We start from the raw sequence: 24,334 nt of genomic DNA on the forward strand, positions 1-24,334 counted from the left end.
CCGCAAGATCATTAATGTCCAGCATGAACACCGAGGGTCCCTACAGACTTACCTTGGGCAAGACCGAATTTACTCCAACATAGCCGGCCGCGGTGGTCTCGCGGTTCTAGGCGCGCAGTCCGGAACCGTGCGACTGCTACGGTCGCAGGTTCGAATCCTGCCTCGGGCATGGATGTGTGTGATGTCCTTAGGTTATTTAGGTTTAAGTAGTTCTAAGTTCTAGGGGACTGATGACCACAGCAGTTGAGTCCCATAGTGCTCAGAGCCATACTCCAACATATGTTGTTGACTCTGCCTCCAAGATGACCTGCTGCGATCTCTCTACCAAAAAATCCTCAATCAAGTCACAAATTTTGCTTGATAGTGATTGCAATTGTACTTTGAATAATAAGCGTAGGTGTGGTACTGAATCAAATGCTTTTCGGAAAAGGAAAAATACTGCGACTACCTGACTGTCTCGATTCAAAGCTTTGAGTAGGTTGTTTGAAGAGTAGGAGTTGGGTACTACATGTTCAATGTTTTCTGGATCCATGCTGGTTGACACAGAGGAGGCCATTCTTTTCGGGATACCTCATTCTGTTTGAGCCCAGAATAGGATCGAATATTAGACAACAATCGATGTCAAGAATATCGGAAGGTAGTTTTGCTGAACACATCTACCCTGCTTGTGGGCAGGTGTGATCAGTGCTTTCTTTCAGCTACTTTTTGTTTGATGGATCTACGACAGATTACAGTTAATTCACTATAGCAACTGATAGGAATTCCATCAAGTCCTGGAGGTTTGTTCAGTTTTAACGATTTCAGATGTTTCACAAAGCCACTGAAATTAAAACTAATTTCGCTCATCTTTCCAGTGATGTAACGAAATTGGGGTGATTCCTCCAGATTACCCTTTCTAAAAAGACATTTGAAAACGAAATTAACCGTTTCCCCTTTTCCTTTGCTATCCTCAGTTTTACTTCGTATGTCATTCGCAACTGACTGGACACTTACTTTGGTGCAATCTTTGCATATGTCCAGAATTTTTTTTTGTATTTGTTGAATATCATTTGACAATATTGTGGTGTGCTAATCATTGAAGGCTTCCCACATTGCTCTCTTGACAGCCAAGTGGGTTTCGTTCAGCATATCTCTATCTCCAGCCCTATGATTTATTTGACACACATTATCCAGAAGTCTGTGTGTCATTAGAAGCTTATTTGCAATGGCTGTATACCATTTAGGTCCCTTCCAATTATGAATTGTTCTACTGGTTACATATCTATCGAGTGCCTATTTAGCTATTGTTGTAAACTTGAGCCATAGTTGATCTTAATGCTCCTGTCCTGTGAAAAGGATTAGAAATTTCGCATTGACATATGACGCTACAGGTTTCTTTTCTTAAATCTTGTTTTTCAACGTATTAACCTTTCTATTTGTTTTTTGATGCGCTTTGCACTTTGGCTGTCATTCTTGCCGCAGTTACCTCGTCTGCCTCATGGTCACTGGCACCAGTTTTGGAGTGGACAGGCGTATTTGTTGCCATTAGGTCAAATATTTTTCTGTCGTGAGTGGATTCCAAACTGTCTGTTCTAAATACGTTTCAGAGAAGACATTTAGTAATGTTTCACAGGATTGGTTGTCACGCCCGCCACTGACAAATCTGTAACCATCCCAATTGTTTTTTGGATAATTTAAGTCTTCATTGATGATTACAGTGTAATTGTGGAACTTACGTAAAGTGATCTGAGGCTTTCTCTAAAGTTTTCGGTTGCATGTGGAGGTGACTACGGTGACCAATAGAAGGATCATTTACAGTCTTATGCCCATTGCTGATACGGGGACTTTGCCAGACCCTCTCATGAATTTTCAGTTTCTGTTTCAGCATGTAATAATTAACTGAAGCCACGGAAAAACTGAATCAAGTTGGCTGGATGAGGACTAGCCCTTACCCTTCTGAACACAAGGCCAGTGCTACCTCATTCAGTTCATCTCTAGTGTATAATACTGTTTTACACAGAACCTATTTAATATAAAGGGCTAGTGCTGCCCCATTCTTTACTTTCTCACTCCCAGACACTGCACACATTACACCGCCTATATACACATTGCTCCATAATGTAACACTACATACACTATTAGATGGCTCCGAACCATAAAGACAATGGCTGATTTTGTGTACATTACTTCCCATTCATTAACATATAAACTGAGTCACAATCCTCCTGTAACGAGTGAGACGATGAGCTCAGGAAGAGAATAAGGTATTAGTATTGTGCCTTGCATAGTTTCAGAAGAAAGTTTTCCAGAAAAGGAAATAAAAGAAGGAAGAAATGTAGTGTGAAAATGTTATGTGAAATAATGTTTGTATTATCATTGTAATTATTATTTATACGTGTTACATCCTTTATAATATCTGTACTCTGTATTCTCGAATTACACCATCAATTTATAGAATGTATTGCATAACATGTACGTTGTAACTGCCTTTTTAAATAAGTTTCTTATGGTAATCTGTTTAAGCTCTTTCGTCAGTTTATTGCACAGTTTTATTCAGTGGTAGAAAGTGCTGTTTTGAGTTGTATGTTTTCTCTTTCTTGATAAATGTAACTTCAGTCTAACTCTCGTTCCGTGGTTCTGGATAGAGCTATCTGGGCAGTCGCTATCAAATGTACTCACAAAGTGTAGTTGAAACCATGTTTTGAAAATATCATTACACTGAACTGTAATGCTATTTTCGTTTGTAATTCTTATGGCCCTCTTCTATAGCTGGAAAACTGTTTTCCTATTTTGTGCATAGATCCCTCAAACAAGAAGCTGTGCTGTAAGTAAGCACATGTCTTTCCTGTGTACAAGAAGGGTAGCAGAAATGAGTTACGAAACTTCTGTGCAATATCTTTTGTTCTTCCACATAACCGTTGTAAAATCACAGAACACAGTATGAGCTCAAACGCAGTGAGCAACCTAGAACAGAGTTGTTTCTCCATTAGAACCAGTATTGATTTCAAAACACTGCTCTTGTGAAACCTCACTCTGACATGAAACCCATGGATCAATGCAGTTTATTAAATGCAGTAAACATTATTGTTAGAGACATCATCACTTGTTTCTTCCTCCACACGAATGTGTGTAACATGCCACACTGTATGCTTTACAGTTTTTACTGTGAAGTAAGTAACAGAGTTGTGTGAACTTTTTTATATATCTATAGTTTTTATTTTATTTCCTGTTTCGTCCTGAAGCTGCTGTAATTATATTAATATTTAATAAACAATGACATATTGGGCAAACACATTTACATCCTTCAACAAGACAAGTCTGCTCTCCCCAGTAGTCAGATTCAACATTATGAGACCATTCTTGGCTGTCGGAGAGAAAATCGTTTCTATGAGGAGCGTTTGACAAGTAAGTTTCACTTTTTTATAAAAAAAAAACATTAAAAGGAAGAGAACTCTGTGAGGCAACTTTCTAGGACGTTTCCTTTTGCTGGCAGCTCGCAGATTCCTCAAGACATTACGGTACCTCTCTACATTCATTGTGGCATTGCACGGCAGCTAGTGAAAGTGTAAGGCCCCTGTGTCAGCACCAAATAATGGTTATCATAACATAGCTTTGCCTTCTTTCGATACTTTCACCTGGCTTATTCCACGCAATGCTCTGGTGTTTTGTCTCAGGGATCGTAAACATTTGTCTCAGGGATCGAATGATGGACTCATATCTCTTCCCCATTTCAGTGCTCATACAGCCTTCACTATAACCAGACGTTAACTGCTGGTGGGTATCGACAGCAGGTAGTTATTTTGCTAAGACAAAAATTATGACGGAGCACAACGTACCAGCGGACGCACTTTGAAGTGGTAAGTACATGCTAAACTACATCATACTGACAAGATACTGCAGTATGCATCGTAAGCCAGTGTGAGGGTTGTCAACTCATGGGTACAGTGTATTTTGCAGAGAAATAAAACTTACTTAATGGGCGACCCTTGTATATCTGCAGATGTACCCTGAAAGCCACAATTAAGTGCAGAGCAGAGGGTACTTAATATGGTACCAAATGTTATAGGAATTTCTGGTTCCAGTTTTTCTAACAGTGTGGCTTTGTGCTGTCAACTGACGATTAAAAATAAAGATTTGAATTATTGTTTAAAGTAGAGGAGTTTTGAATAAATGGAATTTGTATTAGAGCAACAATTATACAGGGTTCCTGTGTAAAACTGGTATGTCTCATATATGCCTCATCAAGTAACAATGAAGTAACTAGAAAGAATATGTAATAATAACATTAAAAACATGGGTTATCTGTTTATAAGAGGTGCTGGAAATGGTGACCATGGTCGTTCACGCAACTTTGACTTTGTGCGATGAAATTACCACCAACATGCTGTACTTCTGCAGGCATAATGTTGTTAAATTCTCTGCTAATCTTCTGTATAAGATTGCCTATTGCGTAAGGATTGTTATCATAAACTTTGCTTTCTAGTGTGCCCCATACACAAAAATCACACTAGTTTAAGCCCAGGGACTTTGGGGGGGGGGGGGGGGGGGGGGGGAGCGGGGAGTGGCAGAGGCCTCTACTGACAAGCCTGTCTTCAGAGAACATGTTAGTGGTATGAGCCATACGAAGGTAAGTTGCGTTAGTGGTTGTTCCATATTGGTGGAATGTTGCATACAGCTTTTCTACATCTGTTAACTGTGCATAAAAAAGTAAAAAATCTCCAGATATCTGGGACTGAGCGTCGCTCCATCTTGCTGGAATATTGAATACAGCTTCTCTGCATCTGTTAATTGTGCATAGAGCCAAAGGTCTCCAAATATCTTGTTCTATTTAAGGTATATTAGAAAAATATATGGCCAATAATGCACGGCACTGCACAATGCACACCAAACACCTATCTTCTGTGAGTGGAGAGGTTCTTCATGAACAATATGTTGGTTGTCCTCCGACCAGTATCTGCAAATTTGGGAATTCACATAACCTAACAAATGAAACCAGGCCTAATCTGGCTTGAAGTGAAGCAAGGGATCCAAGTAACTCTTAGCAGTTGACGTTGATAGCCAGTTACAATAAGGAACACTTTCTTTTTCCTGAGCCTCAAATTTCAACTCTTACACTACACTCACACAACAGGCTTTTAATCTTATATCATTTGGTACACAATGACATGATATACGAGATTCTTTTAGTACCCATGTGGATGAGCTTGCACTTTCCTTTGTTCAGTGCCAATTGCCACTTTTCATAACATAGAGAAATTCTCTCTGGATCATTTTGTAGTTGGAATTGATCGTCTGATGATTTTACTAGACTGTAAATTACAGCGTCATCTGCAAGCAACCTAAAGGGGCTGCTCAGATTATCACGTAGATCATTCGACGAGGGTTCAGAAAACAACGGTTGTGTGAAACTCGGTACACTCTGCTCATCCACGAGTAGGTACAAGAGCTCAGGTAGGAGCCGGTTTCCTTGACTACTGAAAGACTTTCGGTCCAGTTCCGCTCTGTCGCTCAATGAACAAAATACGACTGTATGGAATAACAGACCCACTGTATTATTCGACTGAGCTGTTTCTAGTAAACAGTACACTCTGCTCATCCACGAGTAGGTACAAGAGCTCAGGTAGGAGCCGGTTTCCTTGACTACTGAAAGACTTTCGGTCCAGTTCCGCTCTGTCGCTCAATGAACAAAATACGACTGTATGGAATAACAGACCCACTGTATTATTCGACTGAGCTGTTTCTAGTAAACAGGACACAGCATGTCGTTAAAATTGAGAGAAGTCTTTGGGCGTGCCCCAAGGGAGCGTTACAGGACAATTACTTTTCACAATACATTTGAACGACCTAGTACATAGAGTACGTGAGGCTTTTCACGGATGACGCTGTTGTACACGGAGAAGTCGCAATGTTAGAAAATTGTAGCGAAATGCGGGAAGACCTGAAGGGGATCGACGCTTGGTGCACGGAGTGGTAACTGACCCTCAAAATAAACAAATGTAAAGTATTGCGAATACATAGACGGAAGAATCTTTATGGTAAGATCACGCCATTGCAAAACAATCACTGGAAGCAGTTGTTGTTGTTGTTGTTGTTGTTGTTGTCTTCAGTCCTGAGACTGGTTTGATGCAGCTCTCCATGCTACTCTATCCTGTGCAAGCTTCTTCATCTCCCTGCAACCTACATCCTTCTGAATCTGCTTAGTGTACTCATCTCTCGGTCTCCCTCTACGATTTTTACGCTCCAAGCTGCCCTCCAACGCTAAATTTGTGATCCCTTGATGCCTCAAAACATGTCCTACCAACCGATCCCTTCTTCTAGTCAAGTTGTACCACAAACTTCTCTTCTCCCCAATCCTGTTCAATACCTCCTCATTAGTTACGTGATCTATCCACCTTATCTTCAGTATTCTTCTGTAGCACCACATTTCGAGAGCTTCTATTCTCTTCTTGTCCAAACTAGTTACCGTCCATGTTTCACTTCCATACATGGCTACACTCCAAACAAATACTTTCAGAAACGACTTCCTGATACATAAATCTATATTCGATGTTAACAAATTTCTCTTCTTCAGAAACGCTTTCCTTGCCATTACCAGTCTACATTTTATATCCTCTCTACTTCGACCATCATCAGTTATTTTACTTCCTAAATAGCAAAACTCCTTTACTACTTTAAGTGTCTCATTTCCTAATCTAATTCCCTCAGCATCACCCGATTTAATTTGACTACATTCCATTATCCTCGTTTTGCTTTTGTTGATGTTCATCTTATATCCTCCTTTCAAGACACTGTCCGTTCCGTTCAACTCCTCTTCCAAGTCCTTTGCCGTCTCTGACAGAATTACAATGCCATCGGCGAACCTCAAAGTTTTTACTTCTTCTCCATGACTTTTAATACCTACTCCAAATTTTTCTTTTGTTTCCTTTACTGCTTGCTCAATATACAGATTGAATAACATCGGGGAGAGGCTACAACCCTGTCTCACTCCTTTCCCAACTACTGCTTCTCTTTCGTGCCCCTCTACTCTTATGACAGCCATCTGGTTTCTGTACAAATTGTAAATAGCCTTTCGCTCCCTGTATTTTACCCCTGCCACCTTTAGAATTTGAAAGAGAGTATTCCAGTCAACATTATCAAAAGCTTTCTCTAAGTCTACAAATGCTAGAAACGTAGGTTTGCCTTTTCTTAATCTTTCTTCTAAGATAAGTCGTAAGGTCAGTATTGCCTCACGTGTTCCAACACTTCTACGGAATCCAAACTGATCCTCCCCGAGGTCTGCATCTACCAGTTTTTCCATTCGTCTGTAAAGAATTCGCATTAGTATTTTGCAGCTGTGATTTATTAAACTGATAGTTTGGTAATTTTCACATCTGTCAGCACCTCCTTTCTTTGGGATTGGAATTATTATATTCTTCTTGAAGTCTGAGGGTATTTCGCCTGTCTCATACATCTTGCTCACCAGCTGGTAGAGTTTTGTCATGACTGCCTCTCACAAGGCCGTCAGTAGTTCTAATGGAATGTTGTCTACTCCGGGGGCCTTGTTTCGACTCAGGTCTTTCAGTGCTGTGTCAAACTCTTCACGCAGTATCGTAACTCCCATTTCGTCTTCATCTACATCCTCTTCCATTTCCATAATATTGTCCTCAAGTACATCGCCCTTGTATAAACCTTCTATATACTCCTTCCACCTTTCTGCCTTCCCTTCTTTGCTTAGAACTGGGTTGCCATCTGAGCTCTTGATATTCATACACGTGGTTCTCTTCTCTCCAGAGGTCTCTTTAATTTTCCTGTAGGCAGTATCTATCTTACCCCTAGTGAGACTAGCTTCTACATCCTTACATTTGTCCTCTAGCCATCCCTGCTTAGCCATTTTGCACTTCCTGTCGATCTCATTTTTGAGACGTTTGTATTCCTTTTTGCCTGCTTCATTTACTGCATTTTTATATTTTCTCCTTTCATCAATTAAATTCAATATTTCTTCTGTTACCCAAGAATTTCTAGCAGCCCTCGTCTTTTTACTTACTTTATCCTCTGCTGCCTTCACTACTTCATCCCTCAGAGCTACCCATTCTTCTTCTACTGTACTTCTTTCCCCTATTCCTGTCAATTGTTCCCTTATGCTCTCCCTGTAACTCTGTACAACCTCTGATTTAGTCAGTTTATCCAGGTCCCATCTCCTTAATTTCCCTCATTTTGGCAGTTTCTTCAGTTTTAATCTACAGGTCATAACCAATAGATTGTGGTCAGAGTCCACATCTGCCCCTGGAAATGTCTTACAATTTAAAACCTGGTTCCTAAATCTCTGTCTTACCATTATATAATCTATTTGATACCTTTTAGTATCTCCAGGGTCCTTCCATGTATACAACCTTCTTTCATGTTAGCTATGATTAAGTTGTGCTCTGTGCAAAATTCTACTAGGCGGCTTCCTCTTTCATTTCTTAGCCCCAATCCATAATCACCTACTATGTTTCCTTCTCTCCCTTTTCCTACACTCGAATTCCAGTCACCCATTACTATTAAATTTTCGTCTCCCTTCACTATCGGAATAATTTCTTTTATTTCATCGTACATTTCTTCAATTTCTTCGTCATCTGCAGAGCTAGTTGGCATATAAACTTGTACTACTGTAGTAGGTGTGGGCTTCGTATCTATCTTGGCCACAATAATGCGTTCACTATGCCGTTTGTAGTAGCTTACCCGCATTCCTATTTTCCTATTCATTGTTAAACCTACTCCTGCATTACCCCTATTTGATTTTGTGTTTATAACCCTGTAGTCACCTGACCAGAAGTCTTGTTCCTCCTGCCACCGAACTTCACTAATTCCCACTATATCTAACTTTAACCTATCCATTTCCCTTTTTAAATTTTCTAATCTACGTGCCCGATTAAGGGATCTGACATTCCACGCTCCGATCCGTAGAACGCCAGTTTTCTTTCTCCTGATAACGACATCCTCTTGAGTAGTCCCCGCCCAGAGATCCGAATGGGGGACTATTTTACCTCCGAAATATTTTACTCAAGAGGACGTTATCATCATTTAATCATACAGCAAAGCTGCATGCCCTCGGGAAAAATTACGGCACTTGTCCAAAAATACCTGACTGCTCGTCAGTCTGGGATCTGTACCAGACAGGATTGGTAGAGGAAATAGAGAAGAGGCAAAGAAAAATAGCACGCCTCGTCTCAGGTCCATTTAGTAAGACCGGAATTGTTGTGGAGATGCTCAATCAGTCCTAGTGGCAGACGCTGCAAGAGAGGTGTGCAGTCTACTGTCAAAATACCTATAGCATACATTCCTAAAAGATTCAATCTATATATTTCCTCCTCCTACGTATTCCTTGCGAAAAGATCCTGGAGATGAAATAAGAGAGATTCGACACCACACTGAGGCTTCTCAGTGATCGTTCTTCCCCAGTACCACACACGACAGGAATAGGAGAAAGGGGAAGTGATGAGGTAGACAAAGAGCCCCCGCCCCACACACACAAACACACATACAATGTAGAGTGACTTATGGAGAGTAGATGTAGATTAACAGTTGAAGTTGTCACTTATTACTAATTCCAACCTCTTCAGTATTCCTCCGTCAACTGTCTTGCACTTCACTTGTTGAGTAGGCCATAGCTGTACCAAGAGTAACTCTTGTTCCCTCACGTGTACCCTACATTCTCCAATCGTTATGATCATTCTTTGATTAGAAAATATCTTCTTATGGCTGTGCAAAACTTCAGCAACATTGTTCATACTTTCCTTGGTCTTCTGTCCGATGTGACAAGTTTCTTTTCTACAGACAGTTCGAGATCATGTCGTTTCCTCTGCTTTGACATCCCCATCTTTTTCTGTGCACAGCCATAGTATCTGCCTTCATAGTGTTGAGTGCTGCTAACTACGAACGTCAGCCAACATAATTGTCTTCTGTCATATCTCAACTTCCTTTAAATTCCTCCTCCTTCTTAGTTCCCCATTTTCTCAAATGCACACAGTTTTCTTTAAAATTAGTCCTGTGTGACTACTGCTGAAATATTTCGGCCCTTTCCATTCGTCCTCACTGTAATTAAGATCTGATCATTGCTTATTTTGTTTTTTGCACCTACAGCACTCATAATACAAATGCCTGTTTTTGTACTTTCTTCATTTCAACCCAGTCACCAATCGTGATAATCTATTAGAAATTATCAGCCTCGTTTGCGGTAATGAAACCAACCTTTACCTAGGTTTCAGCCCAATTAATTGAGCCTTCTTCAGAAGACATACCTGAATCTATAATTTGTCTAAGACGGCATGGTCTAGAAATAAGATTAAAACAGCCTGAATAGGCGTAGTCACATTTAAAAATGCGGTACGTAAGTACTGAGTCAACACCAGGAGCTTAAGGATGATGGATGACATAGCACCTGGAAGAGAGAGTAGCAGTACAAAACGGAGCTGCTGACCTCCATTTTCAAATGTTCATTTGCAAAGGAAGTTCTGTAAGTGCTGACTCAGTGTGATTTCTGCGTTACTGCAAAAATGAATGATCTAGGTACTAATGCCTAATGTGTTTATAAATAATTTAAACTGCTAAAATTAAATAAGGTCCCAGCAGCTTATGAAATTGTTGTCAGATTCTATACAGAATTTGTGTCAGAGTTAGATTCTATTTGAAGTTTAATAGCAGGAATAATGGTAGCTGTTTTATCCATCGACGATCAAGTTTACAAGGACATTGAACTTGTATTCATGATACTACTTAATAACAAGAAAAATGATTTTATTCATATATGCAGTCATTTGCAACTTACAGGCCTAGTATGTCAAGAACTGGACAGGTAGAAGGGTAGAGCTTTATACTAGGAACCACCGCAGTATTTGCCTGAAATAATTTACAGAAATCATGGAAAACCTAAATCAGGTGACTGGATGAATACCAGAGCCTCCACCCTCACGAATACAAAGCTAGTCTGCTTAAAACTGCGATGTCTCATTCGCTTTAGCCCTAGTGTACAATACTGCTTTACAAAGAAGCTATTTAATAACGTAAAATGCTAGTGCTACAATATTCATTCATTTTTCTCTTCCAGTCACTGCACACATTACACATTGTTTCATAATGTAACACTGCACACACTATCACATGACACATTTCATTGGTGACGATGCCAGGTTTCCATTCTTTATATTGCAGTTTCCCATTCGCTAACCTGAAGAACTGAGTCAGCATCCCGCTATAACGAGTGAGATATTGTGCTCACAGAGAGAATAAGGTATTATACCTTGTAGAGCTTTGGATGTAAGTTTTCCGGAAAAGAAAGAAAAATAGCTTGGTAATGGCCAAGGGGCGAAATTAGCTAATTCTGAATTACCAAATAAAGTGACAATTTTTAAGTAAAACAATAAACTACACATGACATTATACAAGAAATGTACAGCAGCTGTAGACCTGTATATACAAAAGATAATCAGTTTCTTCATAATAGGCAAACAGTTGTGGACCCGTCTGTAAATGTTGAATATGATGCCTGCACCAGGTCTTCATGTATCCATGTTCAGAAACCAAGTAAAAGAGCGACGTTAATATTTAATAAACGATTAAATGTTAGGTAGACATATTTACATTTATCAGGAAGATAAGTCTGCTTGCCTCAGTAGTCGAACTCAACATTGCGAGACCGTCCTTGGCTGTGATAGAAACATCATTTCTCTGAGGAGTGTCTAATAAGTTAGTTTCACTGTTTTAGAAAAACATTACACCAGTTGTTTTGAAATAATTTTATTGACATTCTACGATGCTTCTGTTACTTTTCTATATAGTCGCCATATTTTTCTAATCATTTTTGGTAACGCGACAAGTTTTTCCAAACCACTGTTATACCAGATGAGGTCCAGTGCTCGGAACCAGCTGTTCACTGTCGATCTGATTCATCATCAGTGTTAAAGGACTTACCTCCAAGATGGTCTTTGAGTTGGGGCAACCTGTGAAAATCACTTTGGGCAAGATCTGGTTAATATGCAGGAACATTCCAAAGTTGAATCTGCCGATCCCTGCCAAGGTAATTCGAGCTGCATGAGGCAGAGAATTGTCTTAATGGAAGAGAATTTTGTGAAGAAAAATTCCTGAACGTTTTGTTTTGATGCCAGCTTGCATATTCTTCAAGACACTGCAGTACCTCTCTGCATCCTTTGTAGTGTGCCCCTGACAGTCCCAAAAGATAATTGCCATAACTTTTGCTGCAGAATGTGTTACCTTTGCCTTTTTTTTTGGGAATTTCACCAGGTTTGTTCCACACGATTGTCTGTTGTTTTGTCTCAGGGGTCGAATAATGATGTCTCATCTCCATTCCAATGCTCATGCAGCCTTCTTCATAATCATAGATTAACCTTTGGTGGATATCGACAGCGGATATTTGTTTTCTTGCGAAAAAACGAATGACAGAGCACAGCATAAAAGCGGAAACACTTTACACTGGTAACTCCATGGTAACTGGCAGCATACTTGTAAGATACTACGGTATTCTTAGTAATATAGCGTGTGTATTGTCGACAGACAATAGTTGAACTCGCCAGCCCTCACAGGTCATGTGAAAAGTTTATTTTGCAGAATAATGAAATAGGGAAACATACTCATTGGATGACCCCCGTACATTTATGCATGTCCCCTGCAAACCAGTTTAAGTGCATGGCAGAGAGTAACTAGCGTGGCAGGGATTTTCCGGTTCCAGTTTAACTAATATTGTGGCTTTGTACTGCAAACCTACAGTTAAAAATATACAGCTGGGTTATTATTAAAACTAAAGGTATTTTGAATGAGTGATATCTGTATGGGATCAACAAATATATAATAAAATATGGAATAAAACATGTAACTGCAGTCTCAAGATATCAATCCAATAGACGCAAATTCTTGTACAACCTTTCATATGTTAGTGAGTGTTCAATCGATATTAGCAGTAAGGCTCCTTCAGCCCATAAAGGGGTAACCTTTTCTCATTAGTCGTGGGTCCACCCTTCGTCAGCGAGGGAACTGATTGATGTGTGCCATTTAATGTGAGTACCTGAAGAAACTTCTGGACTTGCACTAGTTGAGTGCTGTATTTGAACAAAAGTTGCCACAGAGAGTATGCAATCATTACAAGCCTGAGTACTGTAGAAATAAAGAAAATAGAAAGATACTGTTACAATTATCAGCACAGCTGAAAAAAATGTCCAGACAGGCTGTCCAGTACACGTGCATCTCACATGTTGGAACCACAGATTAGGTCATGAAAAGCAAAGTAGTATCTGACAGTCCCGAAGTGGATATTAAAGCGTTAAGGTTGTGTATTACCGTTCTTAGAGTATAATTTGTATGGTATTAATAATTATTTGGTGATAATTAGTTTATGAGATATGTCGAACGAGAGGACAAAAATGGATGAATAAATATATTAATCCAACAACATTTTGAATGTTGTACTTAGGTTACATACAACACGAAAAGTCTAGATTTTTTATACATTATTCTTTGTTAATCCGAGGTCTGTTTTAGGTTTCGGTTCACTTTTCAAGAGGAATAATTGTACAAAATTTTTATCGTATTCTAGTTTCGCACTTTTTCTGTCCTCCCACCGTCATTTAAATAATTTGGTCCAAACAACTGCAAGGTTTACATAGGTTTTTGGAACAACATCTCTTCTATTGCCCATCATCACATATTTGGTAGGAATTATCCTCCTAAGTTTGAATTCTTTATACCTCTAGCGTTATTAACATTTATGGATATTGGAAATAACAGGCTCATAAATTTTCTCCAGAGTTCCTCCAGACCACAGAAAGCTGTATGGGTATGTGCTAGTCTCTACGAACAAGGGAAGGAGTAGCTTGAGGGATTAAAGGTAAAGGATAAAATGTTTAACATTTTTATTCACCACTGCTCTAAGAGCGAGTGGGCATTGTTGATAGTGATCTAACCAAAGTTGCTCATTCGTTTTTGAGACTGATCACTTCTGGGAGGTATGGCTGCTATGAAAATAGTTTAGAATTGCCGCATCACATGACTGAACTAAGACAGAAGGAATACCTGCACTTCAGCGTCTATTATGCAACATTGGTGGTCTCTGGGTAGCGTCTTTGATTCATAATTAAAACGTCTTCGGTCCCGGGTTCGATCCCCGCCACTGCCTAAATTTTGATAAATAATCAGCATTGGCGGCCAAAGACTTCCGGCATAAGAAGTCAGCCTCATTCTGCCAACGGCCTTGTCAAAGAGGGCGGAGGAGCGGATAGAGGTTCAGGGCACTCTCTTGTCCTGGGGGTGGGAAGTTGCCCCTAAAGGCGGAAGAATCAGCAATGATCAACGACATGAGGAAGCAGAAGGCAATGGAAACCACTGCATTAAAGACACGTGACGTGTATCCACAGGACATGTGGCCTGTAGTTGAAGAAGTGTCATGATGATCTCTCCATTGGCAAAAGATTCCGGAATAGTTCCCCATTCGGATCTCCGGGAGGGGACTGCCAAGGGGGAGGTTACCATGAGAAAAAGATTGAATAATCATCGAAAGGATAATGTTCTACGAGTCGGGGCGTGGAATGTCAGAAGCTTGAACGTGATAGGGAAACTAGAAAATCTGAAAAGGGAAATGCAAAGGCTCAATCTAGATATAGTAGGGGTCAGTGAAGTGAAGTGGAAGGAAGACAAGGATTTCTGGTCAGATGAGTATCGGGTAATATCAACAGCAGCAGAAAATGGTATAACAGGTGTAGGATTCGTTATGAATAGGAAGGTAGGGCAGAGGGTGTGTTACTGTGAACAGTTCAGTGACCGGGTTGTTCTAATCAGAATCGACAGCAGACCAACACCGTCAACGATAGTTCAGGTATACATGCCGACGTCGCAAGCTGAAGATGAACAGATAAAGAAAGTGTATGAGGATATTGAAAGGGTAATGCAGTATGTAAAGGGGGACGAAAATCTAATAGTCAAGGGCGACTGGAATGCAGTTGTAGGGGAAGGAGTAGAAGAAAAGGTTACAGGAGAATTTGGGACAAGGAATGAAAGAGGAGAAAGACTAATTGAGTTCTGTAACAAGTTTTAGCTATTAATAGCGAATACCCTGTTCAAGAATCACAAGAGGAGGAGGTATACTTGGAAAAGGCCGGGAGATACGGGAAGATTTCAATTAGATTACATCATGGTCAGACAGAGATTCCGAAATCAGATACTGGATTGTAAGGCGTACCCAGGAGCAGATATAGACTCGGATCACAATATAGTAGTGATCAAGAGTAGGCTGAAGTTCAAGACATTAGTCAGGAAGAATCAATACGCTAAGAAGTGGGATACGGAAGTTCTAAGGAATGACGAGATACGTTCGAAGTTCTCTAACGCTATAGATACAGCAATAAGGAATAGCGCAGTAGGCAACACAGTTGAAGAGGAATGGACGTCTCTAAAAAGAGCCATCACAGAAGTTGGGAAGGAAAACATAGGTACAAAGAAGGTAGCTGTGAAGAAACCGTGGGTAACAGAAGAAATACTTCAGTTGATAGATGAAAGGAGGAAGTACAAACATGTTCCGGAAAAATCAGGAATACAGAAATACAAGTCGCTGAGGAATGAAATAAATAGGAAGTGCAGGGAAACTAAGAAGACGAAATGGCTGCAGGAAAAATGTGAAGACATCGAAAAAGATATGATTGTCGGAAGGACAGACTCAGCATACAGGAAAGTCAAAACAACCTTTGGTGACATTAAAAGCAACGGTGGTAACATTAATAGTGCAACGGGAATTCCACTGTTAAATGCAGAGGAGAGAGCAGATAGGTGGAAAGAATACATTGAAAGCCTCTATGAGGGTGAAGATTTGTCTGATGTGATAGAAGAAGAAACAGGAGTCGATTTAGAAGAGATAGGGGATCCAGTATTAGAATCGGAATTTAAAAGAGCTTTGGAGGACTTACGGTCAAATAAGGCAGAAGGGATAGATAACATTCCATCAGAATTTCTAAAATCATTAGGGGAAGTGGCAACAAAACGACTATTCACGTTGGTGTGTAAAATATATGAGTCTGGCGACATACCATCTGACTTTCGGAAAGGCATCATCCACACAATTCCGAAGACTGCAAGACCTGACAAGTGTGAGAATTATCGCACAATCAGCTTAACAGCTCATGCATCGAAGCTGCTTACGAGAATAATATACAGAAGAATGGAAAAGAAAATTGAGAATACGCTAGGCGACGATCAGTTTGGCTTTAGGAAAAGTAAAGGCACGAGAGGCTATTCTGACGTTACGGCTAATAATGGAAGCAAGGCTAAAGAAAAATCAAGACACGTTCATAGTATTTGTCGACCTGGAAAAAGCGTTCGACAATATAAAATGGTGCAAGCTGTTCAAGATTCTGAAAAAATTAGGGGTAAGCTATAGGGAGAGACGGGTCATGTACAATATGTACAACAAGCAAGAGGGAATAATAAGAGTGGACGATATAAGGACGAAGTGCTCGTATTAAGAAGGGAGTAAGACAAGGCTGTAGCGTTTCGCCCCTACTCTTCAATCTGTACATCGAGGAAGCAATGATGGAAATAAAAGAAAGGTTCAGGAGTGGAATTAAAATACAAGGTGAAAGGATATCAATGATACGATTCGCTGATGACATTGCTATCCTGAGTGAAAGTGAAGAAGAATTAAATGATCTGCTGAACGGAATCAACAGTCTAATGAGTACACAGTATGGTTTGAGAGTAAGTCGGAGAAAGACGAAGGTAATGAGAAGTAGTAGAAATGAGAACAGCGAGAAACTTAACATCAGGATTGATGGTGACGAAGTCAGTGAAGTTAAGGAATTCTGCTACCTAGGCAGTAAAATAACCAATGACGGACGGAGCAAGGAAGACATCAAAAGCAGACTCGCTATGGCAAAAAAGGCATTTCTGGCCAAGAGAAGTCTACTAATATCAAATACCGGCCTTAATTTGAGGAAGAAATTTCTGAGGATGTACGTCTGGAGTACAGCATTGTATGGTAGTGAAACATGGACTGTGGGAAAACCGGAACAGAAGAGAATCGAAGCATTTGAGATGTGGTGCTATAGACGAATGTTGAAAATTAGGTGGAGGAGGAGGAGATTAGTGTTTAACGTCCCGTCGACAACGAGGTCTCTAGAGACGGAGCGCAAGCTCGGGTAAGGGAAGCATGGGGAAGGAAATCGGCCGTGCCTTTCAAAGGAACCATCCCGGCATTTGCCTGAAGCGATTTTAGGGAAATCACGGAAAACCTAAATCAGGATGGCCGGAGACGGGATTGAATCGTGGTCCTCCCGAATGCGAGTCCAGTGTGCTAACCATTGCGCCACCTCGCTCGGTGAAAATTAGGTGGACTGATAAGGTAAGGAATGAGGAGGTTCTACGCAGAATCGGAGAGGCAACGAATATGTGGAAAACACTGATAAGGAGAAGGGACAGGATGATAGGACATCTGCTAAGACAATAGGGTATGACTTCCATGGTACTAGAGGGACCTGTAGAGGGCAAAAACTGTAGAGGAAGACAGAGATTGGAATACGTCAAGCAAATAATTGAGGACGTAGGTTGTAAGTGCTACTCTGAGATGAAGAGGTTAGCACAGGAAAGGAATTCGTGGCGGACCGCATCAAACCAGTCAGTAGACTGATGACCAAAAAAAAAAAAAAAGTGGCTTGCAGATGAAGGTGTAGAAGTTCATGTAGTATCCATTACAATTCTATTGCCCCTCTCAGTTAATTTCTTACATCTGTTCGAGAAATTATTGATGTTTGTGTTATCCTGATGTTTCATTTTGCAGTAATCCCACTGTCAGCGAGTTTGCCTTTATTTAACTTCTGTGGAATACTCTCTAACTACTTTACAAAGTTTTGTATTCCAAAGTAATCTCTCAAATGAACTCAACACTCAACTCTCTCTCTCTCTCTCTCTCTCTCTCTCTCTCTCTCTCTCTCTCTCTCTCTCTCTCTCTCTCTCTCTCTCTCTTCCTGCCACTTGAAGAGGGCCTAAAATTATACTAACTGAAAGCACTGTGCTCCTACTTTATAAGTTTGTTGGAACTTCTGAGACATTTGTCAACCTAGTATTTGTTAATATAATTTTTCACATTGATACGTGCACTCTTGTGTGAACCGTTTCTGACAAAGTTTTCTTTGCTTTCTTCAGTGCTATTCCTGTTGGTGTGGAGGACGACAAGAATAACAGTGATGGCAGAAGTGTGATTGCCTACGTTCCACCAGCTTCAGGAACAGACAACAGGATACAGTGCAGCACCAGGCAGGAAGCATTCAATGGGAGTAAAATTGGTACAAGACAGTTGAGGCACAGATGTAGCATCTGCAAAACAACGTTTGCAAAATTGCAGGAACTGAAGGAGCACACACACTTGAACCGATGTGAACTTCAGCATTCGTGCACCGTGTGTCACAAGATATTCACAAACAGTACTGATTTGAAGGTGCACTTCAGAGTGCACGCTGGTAAGCACCAATACAGCTGTGGCGTTTGCGACAAGACATTTGCACAACGTTGCACCCTGAAGCAGCACTCTCGGTTGCACACTGGTGAACGCCCATACAACTGTGAGTTTTGCAGCAAGACATTCATACGAAATACAGGTCTGAAGCAGCATTTGCGGGTGCACACTGGCGAACGGCCCTACAACTGTGGCGTTTGCAACAAGACATTCACACAAAGCTATACACTGACGCAACATTTACGGTTGCACACTGGCGAGCGTCCCTATAGTTGTAGGGTCTGCAAAAAAACATTCACACGAAGTAGTACACTGAAGGAGCATTCGCTGTTGCACAAACTGGCGAACATACCTACAGATGTGGCGTTATTCATCTCCAAAAATAGTCTGAAGAAGCATTCGCGGCTGCACACTGGTCGTACATCTGAGGTGTTTGCAACAAGACGTTTGGACGAAGTGGGGAATTGAAGCAGCCCATCTGCACTTTACCAGTATCACTCGCAATTTTCTGTTCCTTCTTCTAGCGGTGTGCTGCAGCGTTTTCATTAAATGATAAAATTGCAGATCTGTATATGCAACGACTCAAAACAATTATTACCTTACTTTGGGTTTTTCCATTTTCTTCCTTTTTGCTCTGATGGAAAAATTTGCTGTCAGATTATCTGATGTAATGACATTTGGCCATCATTTTAACAAAAATCGTAGTAGCATTTATTGGGTGGAAGATGTCATTGTAATTGCAGTTAATTTGTTACTGAAATTGTGCATGATATTAAAAAAAGAGCGATGGTGGCATTTTGTAGAAATCTTGTGCTTTTTATTTTAGGTGATAAGGTATTGAGTATTAAAAAAGTTACGAATCTGTGCTACTGCACATTTTGTTGAAAAAGATTTCATTGCTTATCAGTATGATTGGATCCCCATTAATTTCCACAGTGATAAACTACTGGTGCATATTTGTTTTGACTGTTCTGTAATATTAAACTTTAGATGCATTTTATTCTCAGACAGGCTAATATCTTAGTAAAATATTATCAAAGGAGTCACTATGTGGACACATGCACACATGCACAAACGCGCTTACTCATATGTGTGTGTGTGTGTGTGTGTGTGTGTGTGTGTGTGTGTGTGTGTGTGTGTGCGCTCAAAGATTACCATTAAAACTCATTTCTGTTAACATCATCATCTATTACTATTTAACATTACTAATGGTTCCTGCTAAGTCAAGTATGAAATCCCATGATACAAACTAAAATATACTAATACCTTCTGTATTTTTCCGTATCTTAAGCAAATTATGTGGTGCAGTTTATTTTCTGTTTGAAACAGTTGTCTTGCTCTTGTAGTGGTATAAACAAGGAATCTTAAATAATGAGGAAAATTCTTCTAAAAATTTCTCACCTTCAATAAGGCGCCAGGAGATGGAGTTTTAGTTTTCCAGCATGATCATAACAGTCATATAAATAAAATTGCGCTCTTGCTGTTTCCAGAATTAAGTGTCGAAAATGTAGGGTGGCATTGGAAGTAATATATTTTCATTTGATCATTATGAGGTTTAATGTATATTTGCACCCCTGTACCGTATAGGTAAGGGTTCTAAAAGCTGCGCCACTACTGAAAAGTCAAATTGAAGTTAATTTCTTAAAGAGCACTTCACACAAACGGTTTCCATAATTGTTGCTGCAGTGCTGAAGTTGTTCAGCGATGCTCATCTTTATGATCACAGACATTTCTTGAGAGGTAGCGTCTCTTTCTTCCTGGCTTACAGCTTTCAGATCATCAGTACTGTGGAGTGTCTCAAACGTATAGTGTGAGTAAAGGCCAAAAAGATAAGATCCGAGAAATTAGGGTTCAAGAGGAGGCATACAGACAGTGGTTTTCCCTCGCTCCATTTTCAAGTGGAACATGAAAGTAAATTGCTAGGAGGGGTACAGAGTATCTTCCACAAACCGCCTTACAGTGGATTGCTGATAACCTAAGTCGATGTAATTGTAGAGAAGAAACTACATGCTGGATATGACTCCACAGAAACAAGTCTGGAGCTGGAAGATCAGACGTTCTTGCTGGCCATGGGATATCACCGTATCCTGAGCATAATTAATGTAGGAAGTGTAGCCTCATTGTAGCCATTAAATTACGAGCCACCAGGTTTGTAGGCGCACTTGCTGAAACCATATCGCGTTTAGGTGCAATGTCCCTGCAGCTATGAATGAAGAAGTTGTTGATCATAGCCGCATGCTGCTCAGAATTGACACTCACTTGCCAGACATTGTCAAAATAAATGAGGCCTAACAATTTTATTGGCACAATAATGTTTGGTCTACACTGGGCCTTTTCATGAATGAGTACCCTAGTAAGATGAGAAATTTTGTTTATTGATAAACGCCTTCAGATGAAAATTTGCCTCCTGAAACATAACAAGATTTGTCATAAATGCGTCATCCTGGTTTGTTCTGCCCAGTGATGTAACTGTGCTTTCCCTGTTTATCTGCTGGCTATAGCTGTTGAGCTACTTACATTTTGTATCGTTGAAATTTTAAAACATGTTTTCCAAGTTTCTGCAAAGATGTGCAGAAGATCTGTAATCTACTGGAATGGTGACAGAAAAATCGCTGTGTGCTTCGTTTCAGGGCTCTTGAATATTTTCGCCTCTCAAAACTTTTGCAGTAATAACACTCGTTCTTGTGGCCTATTCCTCTTCCTTGGTTTACTGGGTACCCACCAAGCACTACCCATACATTACCGTTGTTCAACTCAGTAAAAAATGCAGATTATTATATTGACTTGACAGAGAATCATTGGTCTTAGTTGAAATCAGTAAACAGAGCGAAGCCATATGTCTAGACATTCTGTGACCATTGTGTATGTAGGGGAGCCTGACCTAAAATAAAATACTAGAATAAAATGACACACCAATTGTTTCTCGAATACTATGATACTCAGCTTTAAATCTAGTGTAGTGCGCAATTCACAAGTTGGTAGTAGTGGTATTGTCTTATGGGGTGTGCACCTATTGTGTTTATTTTCCGCGCTAGAGCTCAAAGTCGTAATCAGCAGGTGCTAATCTAATATCGGTAACTCACATAATGCTCTAAGCACGTACTTTATTACATTGTTATCAAAAATGTAAGTTAAGGTCATGGAACCGTATTCTTTTCCTTGTTTGTTGACTACAAAGTTTTTTTTTATAGACACAAGGTGGTCATGCATGTGTTGTTCCGAGTACAAAATGGCTGTTCAGGGTAAAGATACACCAGTTACTTGGGTATGATGAAACAGTGGGTCATTTTACCCATATATAGCGTGCCATTTTACTCTGTCAAATAAATCGTATCTTTGAATGTTTATTGTAGTGTTTACGTATTAAAATTAATTAAAATACTAAAAACAACAATACAGTGTTAATAAGATAATGGAATTATACATCGTAAATATTTATATACAGAAATATTTGTAGGCTTAGGCTATAACTGCTGGCTGATAGTAATTGATGCAATATAATAATATCATATGCCTAACTTTAAGTATGCTGTCTGTGTAGGATCATAAAACAATAGATGCGTAATACTCAGCTTCTTTTCAGCACAAATGGTTGGGACCTACAAGAGAGTCATGGAGCGAAGACTCAATGAAACAAGCTATTCAAGCTATTGAAAGAAAATATATGGGATGGCTAAAAGCTTCAAAGACGTTTGGTGTTCCAAAAACTACGTTACGTCGAAGAGTTAAGGGAAAAAACAAACGTATCACTGGAGCAGACAAAGGCTTGGGGCGATTAATGCCTACATTTTCTAAGAGACTTTAAACATTGCTGGTCGATCACATAAAAGATTTAGAATCCCGAATGTTTGGTCTTACATGTAACGATATACGAAAATTGCTTTTCAGTTAGCAGAGCAAATAGAATACCTCACTGATTCTTGAGGAAACATTACAGAAAAATAATATTGAGCCCGCTAGAGTATGGAATGTTGACGAATCAGCACTTTCAACAGTGCACAAACCTCAAAAAGTGATTGTGGCAACTGGTAAAAAACAAGTTGGGACAATCACCAGTGCAGAGAGAGGACAGCATGTTACTATTGTATGCTGCATGAGTTCAGCAGGAAACTTTATCCCGACAAACTCTACTTTTTCCAAGGAAAAGATGGAAGTACGAGCTTTTAGATGGCGCACCTACAGGATCACTAGGGTGCCTAGTGAGTCTGGCTGGATGACGGGAGATTCATTTCTCACTTGGCTTTAAAATTTTCAAAAGTATGCAAATGGAAGCAAAGTTAACAAGGTTTTATTACTATTAGATGGACATAGTACGCATAATGGCTTATAAGTAGTCACTTACACGAGAGAAAACGGCATAATTATGATTCCTTTTCCTCCTCATTGCACACACAAGCTGCAACCTCTAGACGTACGGTCGAAGGTGCGAATCCTGCCGCGGGCATGGATGTGTGTCATATCCTTAGGTTAGTTAGCTTTAAGTAGTTCTACGTTCTAGGGGACTGATGACCACAGATGTTAAGTCCCATAGTGTTCAGAGCCATTTGAACTCTAGACGTATGTTTCTATGGTCCCCTGTAGACTATGATCAGTCCGCCACAATGTGCTTAAAAAATCATCCTGGATGAGTCTTAACTCAATTTCAGGTAGCTAAAATATTTTGTGAGGCATATGGGAAAGCTGCTACTATTAGTAATGCCTTAAGTGGATTCAGGAAAACCGGAATTTGCCCGTTCAACCCACAAATATTTCCGGAGCACGAATTTGTGCCTACTTTAGTAACACACATTGATGAAGAGCGCGAAGAGACTGGCAGTGGAAAAGTTACAGTGGAGAATATAGTTGAGCCAACACATTCAGAAGAACAACGTATCTAGAATGACTCGACTTCACAAGAAGACGTTACACTTCCATACGGTTCTAATCAAAATAGTGAGAATAGTCCAGATACCCATCTACCAGATCTAAGGGAAACATACTGTTCCGAGACCCAACATATCCGAATTTCACCACAGGACATATTACCTGTCCCATGAGCTTCTGGATCTTATGTTCGAAGCAAAAGAAAACGGGATGGTTCCCAAATTTTAACCAGTAGTCCATATCTATTGAATTTACAAGCAAAGGTCGCGGGAAAGCGAGCATTAGAAAAGCAGGAAGAAATTCAAAAGGACAACTGACATTCAGGGATGAAAGTGAAGACGAAGCAGATATTTTGGGTGGAGATACTGACGATTCTCCTTGTATTTACTGCAGTGGCCTTTTTAGTCGTTCTAAGCGTAGGGAGCCTTGACTGCGGTGTGTAAAATGTGCCATGTGGGCACATATGTGCAGGTCTTCCTAGGACAGCTAAGAGATTTGTATGTGACATATGCAAAGACAATACTTTATAACATGATATTTTTACATTTTTACTAGGGTAAAATGACATACATGTGTTTCAGTTTACCCCCAGTAACTAGGGTAAAATGACCTGCACGTGTTTCATTTTACCCCTAGTAATTAGGGTAAAATGAAACACTGAAGTAATTTTGCAATGCTAATTTTTTGCAAAAAATATTTTCTTTTTTAAAATAGCTTGTGTACTGAAACATGTGTTTGTTAGTTATCTTCGTGTTTGCAACTTTGTACAAACAAATAGAAATAAACATCGAGTACAGAGTCAGTTTTGCTTAGGGTGTGTTATTTTAGGCCAGGTTCCCCTACAGGATGAAATACCCCCAGGATGCTGTAAAATTAAGATTTATTAAAAAACAAAAGAATGAAATACTAAGCGCCCAGAGTGTTGGAAAAGACGTTCATTATGAACGCGCGGTAAGGCGCAGACAAATAAAAGAAAAAACATTCAATTTTTGTATAGTTTTTTTGTTTTTACTCTTACCCTCTCTCGTA

General features: G+C 39.9%; 1 protein-coding gene across 1 annotated transcript in view; it reads left to right on the top strand.

The window, feature by feature from the left end:
* LOC126291703 (zinc finger protein 391-like) overlaps positions 1–19,494 on the top strand; it is a 230,347-nt gene extending 210,853 nt beyond the window's left edge. Inside the window, exon 8 of the mRNA XM_049985335.1 lies at positions 18,133–19,494. Within this exon, the coding sequence (XP_049841292.1) occupies positions 18,133–18,910 (778 nt within the window). The 3' untranslated portion in view covers positions 18,911–19,494. The remainder of the gene's footprint in view (positions 1–18,132) is intronic.
* Positions 19,495–24,334: the final 4,840 nt, after the last annotated feature.

This window comes from Schistocerca gregaria, chromosome 9, assembly GCF_023897955.1.
Source record: "Schistocerca gregaria isolate iqSchGreg1 chromosome 9, iqSchGreg1.2, whole genome shotgun sequence".
Taxonomy (NCBI): Eukaryota; Metazoa; Arthropoda; class Insecta; order Orthoptera; family Acrididae; genus Schistocerca; species Schistocerca gregaria.